Source organism: Nerophis lumbriciformis, linkage group LG13 (assembly GCF_033978685.3).
Source record: "Nerophis lumbriciformis linkage group LG13, RoL_Nlum_v2.1, whole genome shotgun sequence".
In the NCBI taxonomy this organism is placed as follows: domain Eukaryota; kingdom Metazoa; phylum Chordata; class Actinopteri; order Syngnathiformes; family Syngnathidae; genus Nerophis; species Nerophis lumbriciformis.
In genome coordinates this window covers 27,527,288-27,547,722 of record NC_084560.2, presented here as the reverse complement: position 1 = coordinate 27,547,722, position 20,435 = coordinate 27,527,288, and the positions used below count along the sequence as shown (strand labels likewise).

Sequence of the window (20,435 nt, the reverse complement as noted above, 5' to 3'; positions counted from 1 at the left end):
CCTCCAGGTACTCCGGCTTCCTCCCACTTCCAAAGACATGCACCTGGGGATAGGTTGATTGGCAACACTAAATTGGCCCTAGTGTGTGAATGTGAGTGTGAATGTTGTCTGTCTATCTGTGTTGGCCCTGCGATGAGGTGGCGACTTGTCCAGGGTGTACCCCGTCTTCCGCCCGATTGTAGCTGAGATAGGTTCCAGCGCCCCCCGCGACCCCAAAGGTAATAAGCGGTAGAAAATGGATGGATGGATGGATCTACCGCATGGTGATGTACAGTGCACACGATGTCCCACTAGGGTTGTACGATATACCGGTATTAGTATAGTTCCGCGATACTAATTAATCATATTCGGTACTATACCGCCTCTGAAAACTAAACCACCCCCCTCGTCGTCGTCACGTCGTGACATTGCTGGTTTACGAGCAGAGGAGCATGTTCGGAAGCGCACACACAGAGTACTTACAAGCAGACACAGTGTGTAGACAGAAAAGGGAGAACGGACGCATTTTGGCTTAAAAACTAATGATAAAGGTGAAGTTATAACACTGAAACGCCCTCAGGAAGAGGTGCTTTAAGACATGGCTAGCTTGCTACTTCTAAATCACTAATCCCTGCCTCCATGGCGACAAATAAAGTAAGTTTTTTACAAGCATCATCCCTGCAGGACGAGGAATAGCTAAACATGCTTCACTACACACCGTAGCTCACCGGCGTCAAAATGTAAACAAACGCCATTGGTGGATCTACACCTGATATCCACTGTAATAATACCAAGTACATGAGCATATCTAGTCGACACTACTATACTTACTTACTTACTTAGGCCTTTAAATTCCCTAAGGAACATAGGCCATTGATGAAACTCCTCCATCCCCTTCGGTCTTGTGCCCTCCGCTCCAGTTGTTGCCATGACAGTCCTTGCACCGTCATCTCCTGCTCTGTGGTTCTTCTCCAGGTGGCTCTAGGCCAGGGGTCGGCAACCTTTACCAGTCAAAGAGCCATTTTGACCAGTTTCACAAATTATAGAAAACAATGGGAGCCGCAAACATTTTTGAATTTTTAGATGAAATAACACTGCATACAAAGTTTTTTTTTTTGCTTTGTGCTATGTATAAACCAGGGGTCTCAGACACGATGCCCACACCTTTTTATGGAATTTTTAAGGTGGTGCGGCACGCGGGTTTTAAATTAACAGCGGTTGTCAGCGTCATGCGTGCCGTGATGGTACAGCATATAGCGCCCACTACAATCAGCGTGCCTCAACAGCCACATGTTGAATGGGGCTTCCGCTTGCTCACGTGGGTGACAGCAAGGCATACTTGTTCAACAACCACACAGGTTACACTGACGGTCGCGGTATAAAAAAAACTTTAACACTCTTACTAATAATGCGCCACACTGTGAACCCACACCAAACAAGAATGACAAACACATTTCGGGAGAACATCTGCACCGTAACACAACATAAACACAACAGGACAAATACCCAGAATCCCATGCAACCCTAACTCTTCCGAGCTACATTATACACCCCCGGTACCAAACCCGCCCACCTCAACCGACGCACAGAGAGGGGGGGGGGGGGGGGGGGGGGGGTTGATGTGTGAGGGAGCAGGCTTGGGGTGGGGGCGGGGTTTGGTGGTAGCAGGGGTGTATAATGTAGCCCGGAAGAGTCAGGGCTGCATGGGATTCTGGGTGTTTGTTCTGTTGTGTTTATGTTGTGTTAAGGTGCAGATGTTCTCCCGAAATGTGTTTGTCATTCTTGTTTGGTTTTGGTTCAAAGTGTGGCGCATTATTAGTAAGAGTGTTAAAGTTGTTTTATATGACCACCGTCAGTGTAACCTGTGTGGCTGTTGACCAAGTATGGCTTGCTGTCACGTACGTGTGCAAGCAGAAGATGTATATTGTATAACAGGTGTTGGGCTGGCACGTTGTTAATACAGATTGTAGAGGGCGCCAAATGTTGTACCATCATGGCACGCCCTTATTATAGCTGTAAGGGTGAAAATCGGTGAATATTAATCCCGGGAGTTTTTCTGCGAGAGGCACTGAAATCCGGAAGTCTCACGGGAAAATTGGGGGGTTCAGCAAGTAAGATGCCGAGCCGCATCAGAGTGATCAAAGAGCCGCATGCGGCTCCGGAGCCGCGGGTTGCCGACCCCTGCTCTAGGCCTTCCTCTCTTCCTCTTGCCTTGCGGGTTCCATGTTAGAGCAGGTTTCTTGATTGATCTATTGTGTCTCCGCAGTGTGTGACCAATCCAGTTCCATTTCCTCCTCCTGGTTTGTGTTTCTATTGTGTCTTGTCTAGTGAGGTCCCACAGGTTGGCATTGGAGATGGTGTTAGGCCAGTAGATACCTAGGAGGCGACGGAGGCAGCGGTTGAAGAATGTCTGTATTTTGTTGAGTATGTTGGCGGTGATCTTCCAGGTTTCTGAACTGTAGAGTAAGGTGGATTTGACATTTGAGTTGAAGATTTGCAGTTTGGTCTTGAGTGATATGTTTTTTGTTTTCCAGATTTTATTTAGGATATTAAATGTGGCACTACTATGATTACGTTGATATTTTTTGGCATCACAACATCGTCTTTTGTTTTTTATTTATTTATGTAATGTTTATAAACTCAGGAAATATGTCCCTGGACACATGAGGACTTTGAATATGACCAATGTATGATCCTGTAACTACTTGGTATCGGATTGATACCCGAATTTGTGGTATCATCCAAAACTAATGTAAAGTATCAAACAACAGAAGAATAAGTGATTATTACATTTTAACAGAAGTGTAGTGTGAAAGTCTCTTTGCTGGGAGGGTTCTCCTGGTGCCGACAGATCTTTGAATCAAGTCTTTTATTGACATACACCAGAATGGTTTTGCTTTCCAGCAATATATATTTCGGGCTTTTCAGTCCGGCGTGTCTGTGCTTCCTGTGTCTCTCCCTCTGGCTCCAATTCCAACTCTCGTGTCTCGGTAAATATAAAGGCGATAGGTGATTAGATAACCTGTCCCAGCTGGGCAATCCACTCACCTGTCACTGGCTTTGAGGCCGGCCATACACACCCCATTCCTGCAGGTGGCGCGCCGACCACGTCCTCCTCCACATATAGCTAGGACATGTTAAAAGAGAAAGTAAGCAGATATTAACAGTAAATGAACAAGTAGATTAATAATTAATTTTCTACCACTTGTCCTTAATAATTTTGACAAAATAATAGCATGGAAAATGACACAATATATTACTGCATATGTCAGCAGCTAAATTAGGAGCCTTTGTTTGTTTACTTACTACTAAAAGACAAGTTGTCTTGTATGTTCACTATTTTATTTAAAGGGGAACATTATCACAATTTCAGAAGGGTTAAAACCATTAAAAAATCAGTTCCCAGTGGCTTATTATATTTTTCAAAGTTTTTTTAAAAATTTTACCCATCACGCAATATCCCTAAAAAAAGCTTCAAAGTGCCTGATTTTAACCATCGTTATATACACCCGTCTATTTTACTGTGACGTCACATAGTGAAGCCAACACAAACAAACATGGCGGAAAGAACAGCAAGCTATAGCGACATTAGCTCGGATTCAGACTCGGATTTCAGAGGCATAAGCGATTCAACAGATTACGCATGTATTGAAATGGATGGTTGTAGTGTGGAGGCAGGTAGCGAAAACGAAATTGAAGAAGAAACTGAAGCTATTGAGCCATATCGGTTTAAACCGTATGCAAGCGAAAACGACGAAAACGACATGACAGCCAGCGACACGAGAGAAAGCGAGGACCAATTCGGCGATCGCCTTCTAACCAACGATTGGTATGTTTTTGTTTGGCATTAAAGGAAACTAACAACTATGAAGTAGGTTTACAGCATATGAAATACATTTGGCAACAACATGCACTTTGAGAGTGCAGACAGCCCAATTTTCATCAATTAATATATTCTGTAGACATACCCTCATCCGCGCTCTTTTCCTGAAAGCTGATCTGTCCAGTTTTGGAGTTGATGTCAGCAGGCCAGGGAAGCTAGGGTCGATATTCTTCTCTTGATCATCTTCGGTGGCATAAGGGACGGTGTGAGCCAAGACATCCAGGGGGTTTAGCTCGCTCGTCTGCGGGAACAAACTGCCGCCATTGCTTGCCGTGCTACCGAGGTCCTTTGTCCCTGAATTGCTCACACACTCCGGCAGATTCAATGGGGGTCTGGCGGCAGATTTCTTTGACTTTATCGTTGGAAATGCATCTGCTTTGAGTGTCGCAGGATATCCACACATTCTTGCCATCTCTGTCGTAGCATAGCTTTCGTCGGTAAAGTGTGCGGAACAAACGTCCAATTTCTTGCCACTTTCGCATCTTTGGGCCACTGGTGCAACTTGAATCCGTCCCTGTTTGTGTTGTTACACCCTCCGACAACACACCGACGAGGCATGATGTCTCCAAGGTACGGAAAACAGTCGAACAAAACGGAAAATAACAGAGCTGATTTGACTCTGTGTTTGAGAAAATGGCGGATTGCTTCCCGATCGCTCCGAGAGCGAATATTAGAAAGGCGTTTAATTCGCCAAAATTCACCCATTTAGAGTTCGGAAATCGGTTAAAAAAATATATGGTCTTTTTTCTGCAACATCAAGTTATATATTGACGCTTACATAGGTCTGGTGATAATGTTCCCCTTTAAGGACAAACTTGCAATAAGAAACATGTGTTTAATGTACCCAAAGATTTTTTTGTTAAAATAAAGCCAACAATGCAATTTTTTGTGGTCCCCTTTATTCAGAAAAGTATCGAAAAGCACCGAAAAGTATCGAAATATACAGAAGACATGACCTCGGTGTCTTTAATGGTAGTTACGGCCATGGCTTTATGACTTTATAACTTTATGAATAATTTTCGCTATGGGTGCCCTTTTTTATGTCTTGAGCCCCATGGCCCCGCAACAAGTCTGTGCACGTGCCTGGCATTAATCGCTTATATCTTTGTTGAACACCATTTTTTATGCAGATCAATGTGCAGGTGTGCCTATTGCGTGTGCATAAAAGATTGTTTTGTTATTCTTAAAAAAACAACAACAAAAACAGGCTAAGCACGTTCCTCGCCCCTCTGCTGGCCGAAACCCGCCTCGGCATGACGACGTTGCCCCTGCCAATACGGACACATTGTATCCCCAAAGTCCTGCCTTGGAGGCGTTGCTTCTTGTCTAGTATCAGCAAGTGCACGATAGACACCGAGAGTCACATTCATTCGTGGGAGGAAAGCCTTGAGTGGGGGGTGCACACGGTGGACTGGATGCAAAACTAAAGTTAGCGGAGAAGCGCGCAGAGAAACAAGAAGAACCGATAAAGAGGTAAGCTGCAACGCTGAGTTCAAAGACCGTCGGAGAAGTGAGTTTTACGGCACTTTAGACGCTGTTTTTCCGAAGCCTTTGAAAAGGATGCTCAATGTAAACTGTTAGACCATTTATGTAACGACACATTTACGCACATGCTTCCTTTTTGTTGGTAAGAGAACTTTATCACGCGATCTTGTAGCGACACCACACGACTGTTCTAATTTTTTTTTTTTTAATTAAAAAAAGATAGCTGGTGACAGCAGAAACTTGTGACAAAACACACACACAAAAGAACATGTTGCACCTGTGCCATTCTCGCCGGTGACATTTGCACATGAAACCCCGTCCGTGGCGTTTTATTGTCTGTGTATTGAGAGACAAAAGGCGTTTTTTAAGCTAATTTGTAACTGGATGCTGGCAAGCTGAGTCAGGGGAGAGAGAGCTGTGCTCAGAGAGAGAGAGAGAAAGAGAGAGAGAGAGAGTGAACTTTGACCCGTAACAAATGGCATTGGTTTCATTTTTTATGTATTAAAGTACTCAGACAGATGTACTTGTACAAAATGGGGTATACTCCAATTTATTCATGGTATAGAAATACAAACATGTATAATTCGTTTTATTTTTAATAAAACATCTTTATTGTTCTATTTTTTTGTATTTGTTTTTTTTGTTTTTTTTTCTGTTAATTTTTTAAATTATTTTAAGTATATGTGTAAAAAATATTTAGATTTCGTTATTTTTACTTTTTTTTTTTTTAATTTTTTTGATTGTTTTAATATCCAATTCAATCCACTTTATATATGTAGCACATTTAAACAACAAAAATATTTCCAAAGTGCTGCACAAAAATATAAAAAACACGATTCAAATACTATCCTTGGCTCCGCCAATGACTGAATAAAAACAAAATAAATAAATATAAAAACAATAAATATGATTAAAAACGATTTTAAATGGTAAAACAAATTAAAATAATAAATAGAAATACAAATATAAAAACACAGAGGACCACACAACTCAAGCAGTGTTAAAAGCTAGAGAATAAAAGTGGGTCTTAAGACAAGACTTCAAACACTCCACTGTGGGATATGTCCTTGATATGTCCTTAAGACTTAGTATTTGTTCTTAATTAAAGTGAAAAATGTATTTATTTTAATATTTTACATTTACCCTCATTGTGAATTTATTTGTGATGTTCATAAACTTGCAGTAGTTTGCAAACAATCCAACAAAACAATTGATATATCCCAAATACATCTAATATTACCTTTTGATCACAATGTATTGGTTTTAAATTCGCCATCCATCTATCGCTTTATCGATTGTATGTTTTAAAAAAAAATAGATTACATTTACAACGGAGGATTGGGAGCAATAGAGATGGTGACAAGGTTCCTCAGAGACACAGAGTGTGTGTGTGTGTGTGTTATCTGATGGCCTGGGTGTTAAAGGGTTAATTAGCTTGAAGCCTGCCGAGCTACCTGGCTCAGGTATTTTCCATATAATATAAAGGAATTAAAGAGACCATTGTGAGAGATTATCTCAGCATTGAGAATCCCTCTATTGTGAAGAATGCTCCTATCTGCTGTTTAAGTTGAATTCAACGTCAAGGCTGTAAAAAAAACATCACTGAGAGAAGCGTTTAAATGCACAACACAGTGAAAAAAGTTGCCAAAAATTTATATTTTTTTGCATGAATAAGTTGCAAATCTGTATAATAGTATAAACTGTTACCAAGTTACCAGCAGTAGTAGCTAGTAATTTGTAACATTACCCGTGCTGTATGATGTTATATTACCCAACTAGCTGCTGCCAGATTTATTTTTGTACTTTACAACTGAAGTACTTTATGTGCGGATGTGTCATGAGCTGCAGCTCATTATTTGTTGTTGATGTGATTAGCAGAGATAGTTGCTCTTATTGACAATATGCTGAATAACTTCTGGAACTGAGTTCAAAATAAAAGCTGAACAGGGCAAAAGGCCATGACTAGTATGTGTTAAGGGATTTAAAAAAAAATGTGTCCAGGTTGCTGTAAAAGTGATGGCGTGCACGTGCAGTACACAAAGACAAATGTCTCAGGCGGTCACATTTTATCCATCCAGCGACCCTCGTTTACAAAGCGGCGTCGAGCCTCCCGTAGATCTTGGCGCGCACGGTTCCCCCTGCGTGGGCGTGCAGGTCACAGTGGGGCATTGAGCGAGGTTAAGGCACTCGTGCTCTGGTTTTGATCCGTCCCCTCTTAACCCCACCCCACCTCCCACTCCTGACCTCTCGCACCGCGGCGGGCGTCCCCACGGAGGAGCCGAGAGAGACATCACAGCACACTGTGCAGACAGGGCTGCTCGAAAATGTCACTCGACTTGCTTCATTCTAGGGGAGAGTGTCGGATTTTTAGCATGCCTCACTGCTGTTTGTCCCCTTGTGAGCGCTCAGGACAGCCATGGTGTTCATGACAAAAATACTGTATATCATTTTTTTCATAATCATATTTTCAGAATCGGAATCAGAAATACTTTATTAATCCCTGAGGGGAAATTGAGATTTATTTTAATTTTTAATTTTTATTTTTTAAATGTATTTATTTATTTTTGGGGTGGGAAAAACAAACAAAACAAACAATACCTGTATAACTATTTCCCTAAAAAATGAATGAATAAATATTATTAAAAAAATAAATACTTTATTAATCCCTGAGGGAATTTTTTTTAAATGTAATTTTAATTTTTTATTGTTTTTTTTTTTGGTTTTTTTTCAGAACTCTATATTAGGGTTTACGCGTAGAAAACTAGCCTTTTTGAGCAGGTAGACCACCGTCTTACAGGTGTAAAAACAAGTTAAGCACTTTTAATACGGTAAAACTATTCCTTATTTTGATTAAAGTTAAGTTAAAGTACCAATGATTGTCACACACACACTATGTGTGGTGAAATGTGTCCTCTGCATTTGATCCATCCCCTTGTTCACCCCCTAGGAGGTGAGGGGAGCAGTGAGCAGCAGCGGTGGCCGCGCTCGGGAATTATTTTGGTGATTTAACCCCCAATTCCAACCCTTAATGCTGAGTGCCAAACAGGGAGGTAATGGGTCCCATTTTTATAGTCTTTGGTGTGACTCGGCCGGGGTTTGAACTCACGACCTACCAATCTCAGGGCGGACACTCTAACCACAAGGCTACTGAGCTGATTGATGTAATACAAGTTGTGTCACCGTCTCGCAGCTGCTCCTGAGACAACGTTTTAGCATTCTTACTCATAACACAAGCGTAAAAAGAAGTTCCCCACATTGGTACCTCAAATTGGTGTAGCAAACGTCACAGTGAACCCCGTAAGATCCCACCAAAACATCTGGTCTCCCTCGTTAGCATTAGCTTGTAGCTCGAGATCGACATAACTTTGTCTTCCGACCCTGAGACGGAAGACAGTGAGTGTGAAGGACAGTGCTGAGAAGAAGAAAAGGAATATGTTTATTGAATTAAAGAAATAAATCATAAAAAAACAAGACCGAGCGTATCACTGCTAGTCTGCACCATACTGAAGCAGAATGAGTCTAACGCCAGCCAAGGATGTTATAATAACATCTAAACGGCGGACATTTATCCATGAAAATACGTAAAAGCTGCTGGTGTGTTTAACAGAGAAGCAGCTGGAAGGAGATACTGAAAAAGTCCTCTCTCCAAGGTACATTTTGTACATTAATATTACGGTATAGCTCGGTTGGTAGAGTGGCCGTGCCAGCAACTTGAGGGTTCCAGGTTCGATTCCTGCTTCCGCCATCCCAGTCACTGCTGTTGTGTCCTTGGGCAAGACACTTTACCCACCTGCTCCCAGTGCCACCCACACTGGTTTAAATGTAACTTAGATATTGGGTTTCACTATGTAAAGCGCTTTGAGTCACTAGAGAAAAAGCGCTATATAAATATAATTAACTTCAATTCACTTCATTACTTCATAAAACTACTGTAGTTGTTAGTACTTTATTATATTGTATTGTTTTTATACAATATTTTATCTAAAAGTGTGCTTTTCTTTTTAAAATGAAAGTTACATGTTAAAATTATGGTGTTGTGGGGGGGGGGCAAGAACCAGTTAAATTAATTTTAAATCATTTCAATAGAGACGTTGATTTGACATATAGAAATGTTTCAATCAATCAAAATTTATTTATATAGCCCTAAATCACAAGTGTCTCAAAGGGCTGCACAAGCCACAACGACATGGGATACAATGAGAAACCTTGGAGGGGACCGCAGATGTGGGGACCCCCCCTCAATGGACCGGTGCAATGGGCGTTGAGTGGATCTAGTTAATAGTGTGAGAGTCCAGTCCATAGTGGGGCCAGCAGGGGGTCATCTTGAGTGGAGACAAGTCAGCAGCGCAGAGACGTCCCCAACTGATGCACAGATGAGTGGTCCACCCCGGGTCCCGACTTTGATCAGCTAGCGCCTTATCTGTGGTCACCTAATAACCTCTCCACGCAGGAGAGGGGGGCAGAGCAGAAAAGAGACGGCAGATCAACTGGTCTAAAAAGGGGTCTTTTTGAAGGCTAGAGTATACAAATGAGTTTTAAGATGGGACTTAAATGCTTCTACTGAGGTAGCATCTCTAACTGTTACCGGGAGGGCCTTCCATAGTACTGGAGCCTGAATAAAAAACGCTCTATAGCCCGCATACTGTTTTTGGGCTCTGGGAATCACTAATAAGCCGGAGTTCTTTGGACGCAGATTTCTTGCCGGGACATATGCTACAATACAATCAGCAAGATAGGATGGAGCTAGACCCTTTGGTATTTTATACGTAAGTAGTAAAACCTTAAAGTCGCATTTTAAGTGCACAGGAAGCCAGTGCAGGTGAGCCAGTATATATATATATATATATATATATATATATATATATATATATATATATGTATATATATATGTATATAGGTATATAAAGGTATACACAGTATAGGCGTAATATGATCAAACTTCCTTGTTCTTGCCTTTTGAGTTAAGAGCTCTGTCGCAGAACCAATTAGGCTCCTAAAATGAGGTACTACTGTATTGTAAAACTCAAAAACTTTTGAATAACTAAACTTTGATCACATGTGATGGAAGTTATTTTTTCCCTTTGTTGAGGTTCTTTGGAATAGGTGTCACAAAAATGCCAAAGAAAAAGAAAAAAACACGGGCAATGTTTGAAGTTGAGTGCTACTTTAGAGGCATTTTTTTTCATGAAAATGTTGGTCAAATTCTAAATTATAGAGCTTGAACCCCACCCTATCAAACAACACCAGGTTAACATGTAACACGCCATTTAAAAAGAAAAACACTTTTAAATAATTAATATTGTATGAAACAATGCAATAAAATGTACTACCATATTTTTCGGACTATAAGTCGCAGTTTTTTTCATAGTTTGGCCGGGGGTGCGACTTATACTCAGGAGCGACTTATGTGTGAAATTATTAACACATTACCAAAAAATATCAAATAATATTATTTAGCTCATTCACGTAAGAGACTAGACATATAAGATTTCATGGGATTCAGCGATTAGGAGTGACAGATTGTTTGGTAAACGTATAGCATGTTCTATATGTTATAGTTATTTGAATGACTCTTACCATAATATGTTACGTTAACATACCAGGCTCGTTCTCAGTTGGTTATTTATGCCTCATATAACGTACACTTGCCCTGCGATGAGTTGGCGACTTGTCCAGGGTGTACCCCGCCTTCCGCCCGACTGTAGCTGAGATAGGCTCCAGCGCGACCCCAAAGGGAATAAGCGGTAGAAAATAGATGGATGGATAACGTACACTTATTCAGCCTGTTGTTCACTATTCTTTATTTATTTTAAATTGCCTTTCAAATGTCTATTCTTGGTGTTGGATTTTATCAAATAAATTTCCCCAAAAAATGTGACTTATACTCCAGTGCGACTTATATATGTTTTTTTTCTTCTTTATTATGCATTTTCGGCATGTGCGACTTATACTCCGGTGCGACTTATACTCCGAAAAATACGATGCTAACAACTACAGTAGTTTTATGAAGTAGTGTAATATTAATGTGCAGCATTTATTTACCTTGGAGAGCTGACTCCAACATCTGTATATCTGTCAAACAAACCATCAGCAGCTTTTCCATATTTTCATGGATAAATGTCCGCCGTTTAGATATTATTTTAATATTCTTGGCTGGCATTAGACTCATTCTGCTTCAGTATGTCGCTGACTAGAAGTTACAGGATCAAATTGCTTCACCAAGTTGGCGACACGCTCTGTCAGGTTTTTAATGATTTTTTTTTTTCTTTAATTCAATAAATACCATCCGCTTATTCTTCTCAGCACTCTCCCTCACACTCACTTTCTTCCTTCCCATGCTTGGGAAAGCAAAGTTATGTCGATCTCCAGTTATAAGCTAATGCTCGCGAGTAAGACCAGATGTTTTGGTTGGCTCCTACAGGGTACACTGTGACATTTGCTAAGCCAACTAATTCGGACAATGTTTGTAACTCAAATTTATTAGACAAAAACAACTCTCATCTCAAAACACTCTTAACTATACCTGTATTTTCTTTTGAACCCCATATTAGGGTTTTGTTTTCTTAATTGGTTATTTAGTTGAAATAACCCATTACAGGACATTTTGATGTAAATCCAGATACTTGAAGAACTCAGTGTCACTCTTCGGCCCTCTTCTACTCTAAGGTTAAGGCTAAGGTTATCCAGGGTAAATCCCACCTAACCTTATTCTTGTCCACACACACACATTGCTCGTTTAAGACCCCCTCACCCCCCTCCGTCCGCCGGCGCAACACGACCTCGTACTCATGCGCGGAAAACGCGCACGTCATAGTCACCTTCAGTGTTGCTTTGTGTGCAGGTTCTTACATTAAATTTAACTCATCTGAACAATATCCAGTGTTGTGGTATTTCAATTAACTGGAATCCAGTGCACTGTGGGGCCCTATTGTAGTGAATCACACCTGAGCCATCATAAATTAATCAAATCTTTATCAGACACGTAAACAATGTGATAAAGAACAATTGGCAACAATAACTCTAGGGATCTAGATATCTGGTCAGGACACTCCTCACTCTTTTGCCTTCACCTTCATTGTCCATTTGTTTTTGGTGACTTTATATACTCTGGACCTAGACATTGAGTCTGTGACATACATGGCGGACAATAACTGATACAGTCTGCTTTGCCAGTCCAAAAGCATTCGCCGTTTCCGTAGTATTTTCTCGACGGCCAGGTAATACAAAGCACACGCTACCTTTTTTTTTATCACATCCACAGGAACCCGCATTCTCGTTGTCTCTCCTTCGACAAATGGACAAAGTTTTTTGGTAAGTATAATTACAGCTGACCTGGACATTCGAAAGTTCTCTTGCCGTCTGAGAAGTGTTGTATCCCAAATAGCTGCAATTGCGCGTTTTCTTCTCTTAAGGTATTCATGTGTGATTTCCACAAGCGTCTGTACAGACGGAAGGAGAAACACGGGCATGTCTGGATGACTCGCCTTCATATTTCCAGTGGTTAGCTACGAGTTATGAAACCGCTTTATTATGAAGCCGTTCTTTTTGACGTCACTTCCTGTGTGGGGCACGGTCTTTTTGGCGTCACTTCCTCTCCGAACTCAGTTTGTAAACGATCAATGAGTCCATACAAAGCTAAGAGCCGGAGATTCAAGAAATAGACGGCCCACTTACCTGTGTAAAAAAATTATCCAAGGAGGGGAACCTTAAACGATGAATTAGTGTGGCCGAAACAGGCATACTTGCCAACACTCCCGGATTTTCCGGGAGACTCCCGAAATTCAGCGCCTCTCCCGAAAACCTCCCGGGACAAATTTTCTCCCGAAAATCTCCCGAAATTCAGGCGGACTCAGGTCCTCCACAATATGAAAAAGCATATCTGCCCAATCACGTTATAACTATAGAATGATGGAGGGCGAGTTCTTGGTTTCTTATGTGGGTTTATTGTTAGGCAGTTTCATTAACGTCCTCCCAGCGTGGCAACAACCCACAACAACAGCAGTCACTTTTTTGTATACCGTAAAGCAGTTCGTCTGCCGTAAACAGCAATGTTGTGACACTCTTAAACAGGACAATACTGCCATCTAGTGCATATGTGTGTGTATATGTGTAAATAAATGAACACTGAAATTCAAGTATTTATTTTATATATATATATATATATATATATATATACCGGTGTATATATATATATATATATATATATATATATAATAAAAAAAATAAAATAAAATAAAATAAAATAAAAATAAAAAATAAATATATATATATATATATATATATATAGCTAGAATTCACTGAACGTCAAATATTTCTTATATATATATATATATATATATATATATATATATATATATGAAATACTTGACTTGGTGAATTCGAGCTGTAAATATACTCCTCCCCTTTTAGCCACGCCCCCAACCACGCCCCCGTCCCACCCCGACCACGCCCACCCCCGCCCCCTCCCCCCACCTCCCGAAATCGGAGGTCTCAAGGTTGGCAAGTATGGAAACAGGGCATAGGCTAAATAATTATTCGTTTAAGGGGTTATCCGGCTTAGTGTAGACATAGCCTTAGCTATTACAGCCAGCATGCATTGGGGCCAAGTAGGGTAGTGATAGAGGGGAGCCACCAGATGGAGCTGTGGTGGAAAAAAAACGTAACGTTTCGCAGTTGTAATGTACATTACTCCCACCTGTAGGACTGGAGTGTAACAGTAAGACTAGCTCTTGCTTCTCTAACTTTGAAGTAATATAATTGTTAACATTGCGCCTTTTCCGGGAATTCCGTTCTTCAGGTTTCTGATTGGCTGAATAGCAAGGGGTTTACGTAATGGCACCTGTTGTTTTCGATATCCTGTGTATGTGTTTTGTTTGCATAAATCAATAAAATATTTACAGATTTTGGCAAAACTTTGTGGAGAGATGCAGCATGAGCCAAGGAAAAAAAACAACATTCCCACAGAGAATTCAAGATTTTTGTTTTTAATCTATCAGTGTAAAAGTTTGATTCCTGGTCCCCACGCCTACAGGACACAGATGGTTTAAAAGTGCAAGATGTTTTGTAATTTGACAATATACATGCTTGTGTGAACAAAGCCTCTTCAGCATCTGTGCACCTATTTAAAATGGTGTGCACATACTAAAGTGTTATTATCTTCAGATGGTGTAAAAAATGACGTCTTGGAATTTATGAGCTGCGTTTTCTTTGATCATCTGCTCGGTGACAGCTCCTCCATGACCTTCTCCTTGCTCGCTCGGAGGCAGGAGAACAGAAACGCTGCATTTATTTTTTACTTCCACAGAAACGAAAGGGAAAACATTCTTTAAAGTGGCATCGGGTTTCTAGCCCACTCTGACCGGCGCTTTATTTTGGAATGCCAGGAACGCTCCCGGAAATGCACTTGTTTGGTTTTCCTCGTGTCTAATCTTCACTCTGCATGAGTAGCTAATGCAAACATCAGTTTGTAACCACCACCTCCACTCGCCTGGACCGCACATCAATCATGTTGACAGTTGGGCGACAGCGAGGCTCTATTAAAGTATGAACGCCATGTTGGAGCAAGTTAACCACATTAAGATTCCTCAGAATCAGGTGGCAGACCATAAGTGGCTGTTTTTTGAGGTAATGCAGCTTCATGAAAATACAGTGAAATATTTCCTATTGCCTCGGGTTGCAACTATGATATTCTTCTTTTTTTGCTTATTATACATGCTAAAAACCAAGGTTACCTACTCAGTGGCCTTGTGGTTAGAGTGTCCACCCTGAGATCGGTAGGTTGTGAGTTCAAACCCCGGCCAAGTCATACCAAAGACTATAAAAGACTATAAAATGAGACCCATTACCTCCCTGCTTGGGTTGGAATTGGTGGTTAAATCACCAAAAATTATTCCTGCGGCTGCTCATTGCTCCCCTCACCTCCCAGGGGGTGATCAAGGGGATGGGTCAAATGCATAGGACAAATTTCACTACACCTAGTGTGTGTGTGACAATCATTGGTACTTTAACTTTAACTTTAAGGATGTGGTAGGCTGTTTTTTTTTGGCTTTTTTTTTTTTAAGTATACCACAGGCTAAAAATAAAGGGTGGTGGGCTACAAATGGTCCTTGGGCCAGATTTTGGACACCCGTACTCAGTATTACGTGTTGATACATGGAGCATGTGCTGTAAAGGCTACACTTAACTGCCGTCACCTGCAGTGGCCGAGTGTGTGGTCTACAAAAGCGAACAACCCCCTGGGTCTCTAATTACCACTAGGTTAAAAGACATGAACAGCTGTGGCTGTAGGCAACCCAAATTAAAAAAAAGTATTTTGAATATAAAAAAAAAAATCCAACAAATTTTTTTTTACTGCAAATTATTTATTTTTTCGATTGCAAATGTTTTTTTCTCTGTTGCAAAAAATGTTTTAGATACAAAAAATAGTTTTGGCTTGAAATCGTTTTTTGGGGTCAAAATGTTTTGGTTGCAAATTGTTTTATCGGTTCCAAATCTTTTTTTTTTTGTTTTTGTTTTTTGTTTACAAATTTTTTTGGGAATCGCAAATCCTTTTTTTTTTGGTATATGACGCAACTTTGTGTGGGCGGGGCCTCCTCTGAACATCCATCCATTTTCTACAGCTTGTCCCTTTTGGGGTCGCAACCAAAAAAAAAAAAAGTATTTTGAATATCAAAAAAAAAAATCCAACCAAAAAAGATTGACTGCAAATTATTTATTTTTTTGGTTGCAAATATTTTTTTTGGTTGCAAAAAATGTTTTGGATACAAAAAATTGTTTTGGCTTGAAATCGTTTTTTTGGGTTATAATGTTTTGGTTGCAAATTGTTTTATCGGTTACAAATCTTTTTTTTTTGGTATTTTTTTTTGGGAGGGGGATGGCAAACCCTTTTTTTTTTTTGGTATATGACGCAACTTCTTGTGGGCGGGGCTTCCTCTGAACAATATATTAAAAACCTTTTTATGGATCAAATGTGTGGAGGGCGGAAGTAGTCATCACGCCCATATATGGTCTGAGACTGACCGACAACAAGGCTTCTAGCATATTGTTCTCGAAATATATTTTTATATTTATAAATATATATATTTTCAACTACAAAAAAAGATTTGCAACTCCGAATTAGTTTTTGTTTTAATTATTAATTTAATTAATGTAATTTATTTCTGTTTTATGTTTATTAACTCACTGCAGTAATCATTTAAAATACAGTATATGACCAAGTGGTCAAAAAGTGCTACGTTTTCATTTCCATTTTCTCATGCACTCCAAGTCATTATTATCAATAATTCAATTATTATTAATGCACCATATTATTTAAGTAAATAAACTCCTTTGCTCTAATTAGAACGTTTACAGTAACTCATATGGATAAAAATGGTAATAGTTAATTATGTCCATGATGCTGTATGTTTTGTGCTGTCCAATGAAGACCAACTATGGGGAATTGATCGCTAAACTTGGCTGCACATTTTACTGGAAGCACTCCGTGAAAAATCCATCCTTGTAATAATTTGGTGTGAATCAAAGTGATGACATAACGTCTTGTTTTTGCAGGACCCCGCCCATCGAGTCAGTGAGATGAGTCTAAGCACCAGCGAGATGGAGGACCTGTGGGAGTCCTTGGGCTACCTCAACTTCTCCGACTCCTTCGCCAACATTTCCAGCGTGGACGCCACGGTGTGCGCTACGGCCTTCAACCGCAACGCCCTGCTCCACTCCATGTGCGTCCTCTACACCTTCATCTTCGTGGTGGGCCTGGCGGCCAACGCTCTGGTGCTGTGGGTCAACGTGCGCGCCCAGGGCGGCGACTCCGCCCCCCGCCACGAGACCCACACGTACATCGCCCACCTGGCCGCGGCCGACCTGTGCGTGTGCGCCACGCTGCCCGTGTGGGTGAGCTCGCTGATCCAGCACGGCCACTGGCCCCTGGGGGAGGTGGCGTGCAAACTCACGCACCTTCTCTTCTCCGTCAACCTCTTCGGGAGCATCTTCTTCTTGGCTTGCATGAGCGTCGACCGCTACCTGAGTGTGTCGCGGCACCGGGAGAACCAGGGCGGCAAGCGCAGGAAGATGATGCGGCGGGCGGTGTGTGTAGGGGTGTGGCTTCTGGCTTTGGTGGCCTCTTTGCCGGACACCTACTTCCTGCGTACAGTGAAGGCCTCACACGGGGACAGCATGCTCTGCAGGCCCGTGTATCCAGACGACAACCCCAGGGAGTGGATGGTCGGCGTCCAGCTGAGCTTCATCCTCCTGGGCTTCGTCCTCCCCTTCCCTGTGATCGCCATCTTCTACGTCCTGCTGGCCAGCGCCTTCGCCCGCGCGCCCTCGTCCTCGCCGTCCTCCACCGTGGAGCAGGAGCGCCGCGTGAGCCGCAGGGTGATCCTGGCCTACATCGTGGTTTTCCTGGGATGCTGGGGGCCGTACCACGCCGTGCTTTTGGCCGACTCCCTCTCCCAGCTGGGCGTCCTGCCGCTGACCTGCGGCCTGGAGAACTTCCTGTACGTGGCCATGCACCTCACCCAGTGCCTGTCCCTGCTGCACTGCTGCTTCAACCCCATCCTCTACAACTTCATCAACCGGAACTACCGCTACGACCTCATGAAGGCCTTCATCTTTAAATACTCCACGCGGACTGGCCTGGCGCGCCTCATCGACACGTCCAACGTGTCCGACGCGGAGTACTCCGCCGTGGCCGCGGACAACCCGCCGCAGCTTTGAGAACCGGTTGAAATCCTCTCAATCCGATCCCCGGTTTTCATCAGGATTCGTCACATTTTGACATGAAATGACTTTTACAGACAATCTGTTGCAATTAAATGGACAGACACCCATCAAATTGATGGACTGATTGTAAAAAAAAAAAAAAAAAAAGAGCACTTAGGGAGCAGTTTCATTCGCGTAAAGCAGGGGTGTCAAACTCATTTTAAATCAGGGCCACATGGAGAAAAATCTACTCCCACTGGTAAAATCACAGCACAATAACTTAAAAATAAAGACAACTTCAGATTGTCTTATTTGTTTAAAAATAGAACAAGCATATTCTGAAATTGTACAAATGATAATTTTGTTGTTTTTTACACTTACATGTTGCGGTTAATAGTATTCTATCTTTATTTGTCGTTATTTATACTTTCTGAATACAATATGTTATAATGTTCATCAATCAACTCATTGGTGTAAATTTTCAATCCATCAAGTAAAAAAAAAAATGGTAACACTTTAGTATGGGGAACATATTCACCATTAATGAGTTGCTTATTAAAGTAACAAATACTTAATTTAGAGTTATTTGGACACTAGGGGAACATGTAAATAATAAATGATAAATGGGTTATACTTGTATAGCGCTTTTCTACCTTCAAGGTACTCAAAGCGCTTTGACAGTATTTCCACATTCACCCATTCACACACACATTCACACACTGATGGAGGGAGCTGCCATGCAAGGCGCTAACCAGCAGCCATCAGGAGCAAGGGGTGAAGTGTCTTGCCCAAGGACACAACAGACGTAACTAGGATGGTAGAAGGTGGGGATTGAACCCCAGTAACCAGCAACCCTCCGATTGCTGGCACGGCCACTCTACCAACTTCGCCACACCGTAAGAGTTAGGGTTACTAATAAGCAATAATTCTGAGGTTATTGAGGAAAGACTCTTAGTTAATGGCTTACTGGTTGTATAATAAGGCCATGCAGAATAAGGCATTAGTAAGTACTTAATAATGACTAATTAAGAGCCAATATGTTACCAATTTGCATGTTAATAAGCAACTAATTAATGGTGAATATGTTCCCCATACTAAAGTGTTACCAAAAAAATATATCAAAATCAAATTACAGTATGTTATTTATGTAGTTTGATCATTTTCCTCGACTGGTGTACTAACATCATGTGGTTTATTTTGTACATATGTAGCATCATCTACAAAGATACAAATAATTGCTATTGCGACATCCAGTGGACACATTTAGAACAGCTGTTTCTTTCATTCAAAAATGTCAGGTTAATTTTTATACTTAGCAAACTCATGCCGCGGGCCGGATAAAACCTGTTCGCCGGCCTGATCCGGCCCTCGGGCCGTACGTTTGACACCCCTGGTGTAATCATATAAATACTGTAGCGTTGCTCATTTGAAAGGCCCCACCTTATATTTGTAAGGTCGTTTTGTATGTATGTGTGTTTATAATCAGGGGGGAATTGACTCTGTCTCGTCAGAATGACATCAAGTCAATGTATTTATACTCGTTTATAACCGCCGCACGGTTACGCCTCATCCTTTCAGTGCACGCACTGGCGGGCTCCTTGTTCAAGTCCTGCTGTCGCGCGTTAGGTATGACAAAAAAAACCTCATTACGTCATCTCAGTTGAATCCTTCAGACCAAATTAGAAGACCCCTGAAAATGTTTTATCAAATTTTGTGCTGATCCCGCGGAACGCCCCAAATTTGGGTTGTGTGAGAAATTTCAAGTCAATCTTTTTAAACAGTGCCACCATGTGGTATAAAAAAAAGTAAAAGAAAAAAAAAAAACATTAGCACAGTATGGCTGCATGTCTTGCCAAGTTGTCACCCAATAGCTTTGAGTCGTTAAAAATTGAAAATGGTAAATGGTCTGTATTTATATACCGCTATACTATACTTGGAAAGATACCAAATACATATATACATCATATATACATATACACACACACATATATATATATATATATATATATATATATATATATATATATATATATATATATATATATATATATATACATATATATATATATATATATATATATATATATATATATATATATATATATATATATATATATATATATATATACATGTGTATATATATATATATATATATATACATGTGTATATATATATATACATGTGTATATATATATATATATATATACATGTGTATATATATATATATATATATATATATATATATATGTATATGTATATATTTACGTAGTGTGTGTATATATATGTATATATGTATATATATATTTATATATACGTATATATATATATATACTGTATATACATATTTATATAAATGTATATGTATATATATGTGTGTATATATATATAT

The 20,435-nt window shown here is 40.6% G+C and overlaps 1 protein-coding gene across 1 annotated transcript; it reads left to right on the top strand.

Moving 5' to 3' along the window:
- The first annotated feature begins 5,217 nt into the window (after nucleotides 1-5,217).
- Nucleotides 5,218-20,026, top strand: ackr3a (atypical chemokine receptor 3a). Its single transcript, XM_061971394.2, has 2 exons — nucleotides 5,218-5,335; nucleotides 16,898-20,026. Exon 2 carries the CDS (start codon nucleotides 16,922-16,924, stop codon nucleotides 18,059-18,061), a length of 1,140 nt encoding a protein of 379 aa, XP_061827378.1. The 5' UTR covers nucleotides 5,218-5,335; nucleotides 16,898-16,921; the 3' UTR covers nucleotides 18,062-20,026.
- The last annotated feature ends 409 nt before the right edge of the window (nucleotides 20,027-20,435 follow it).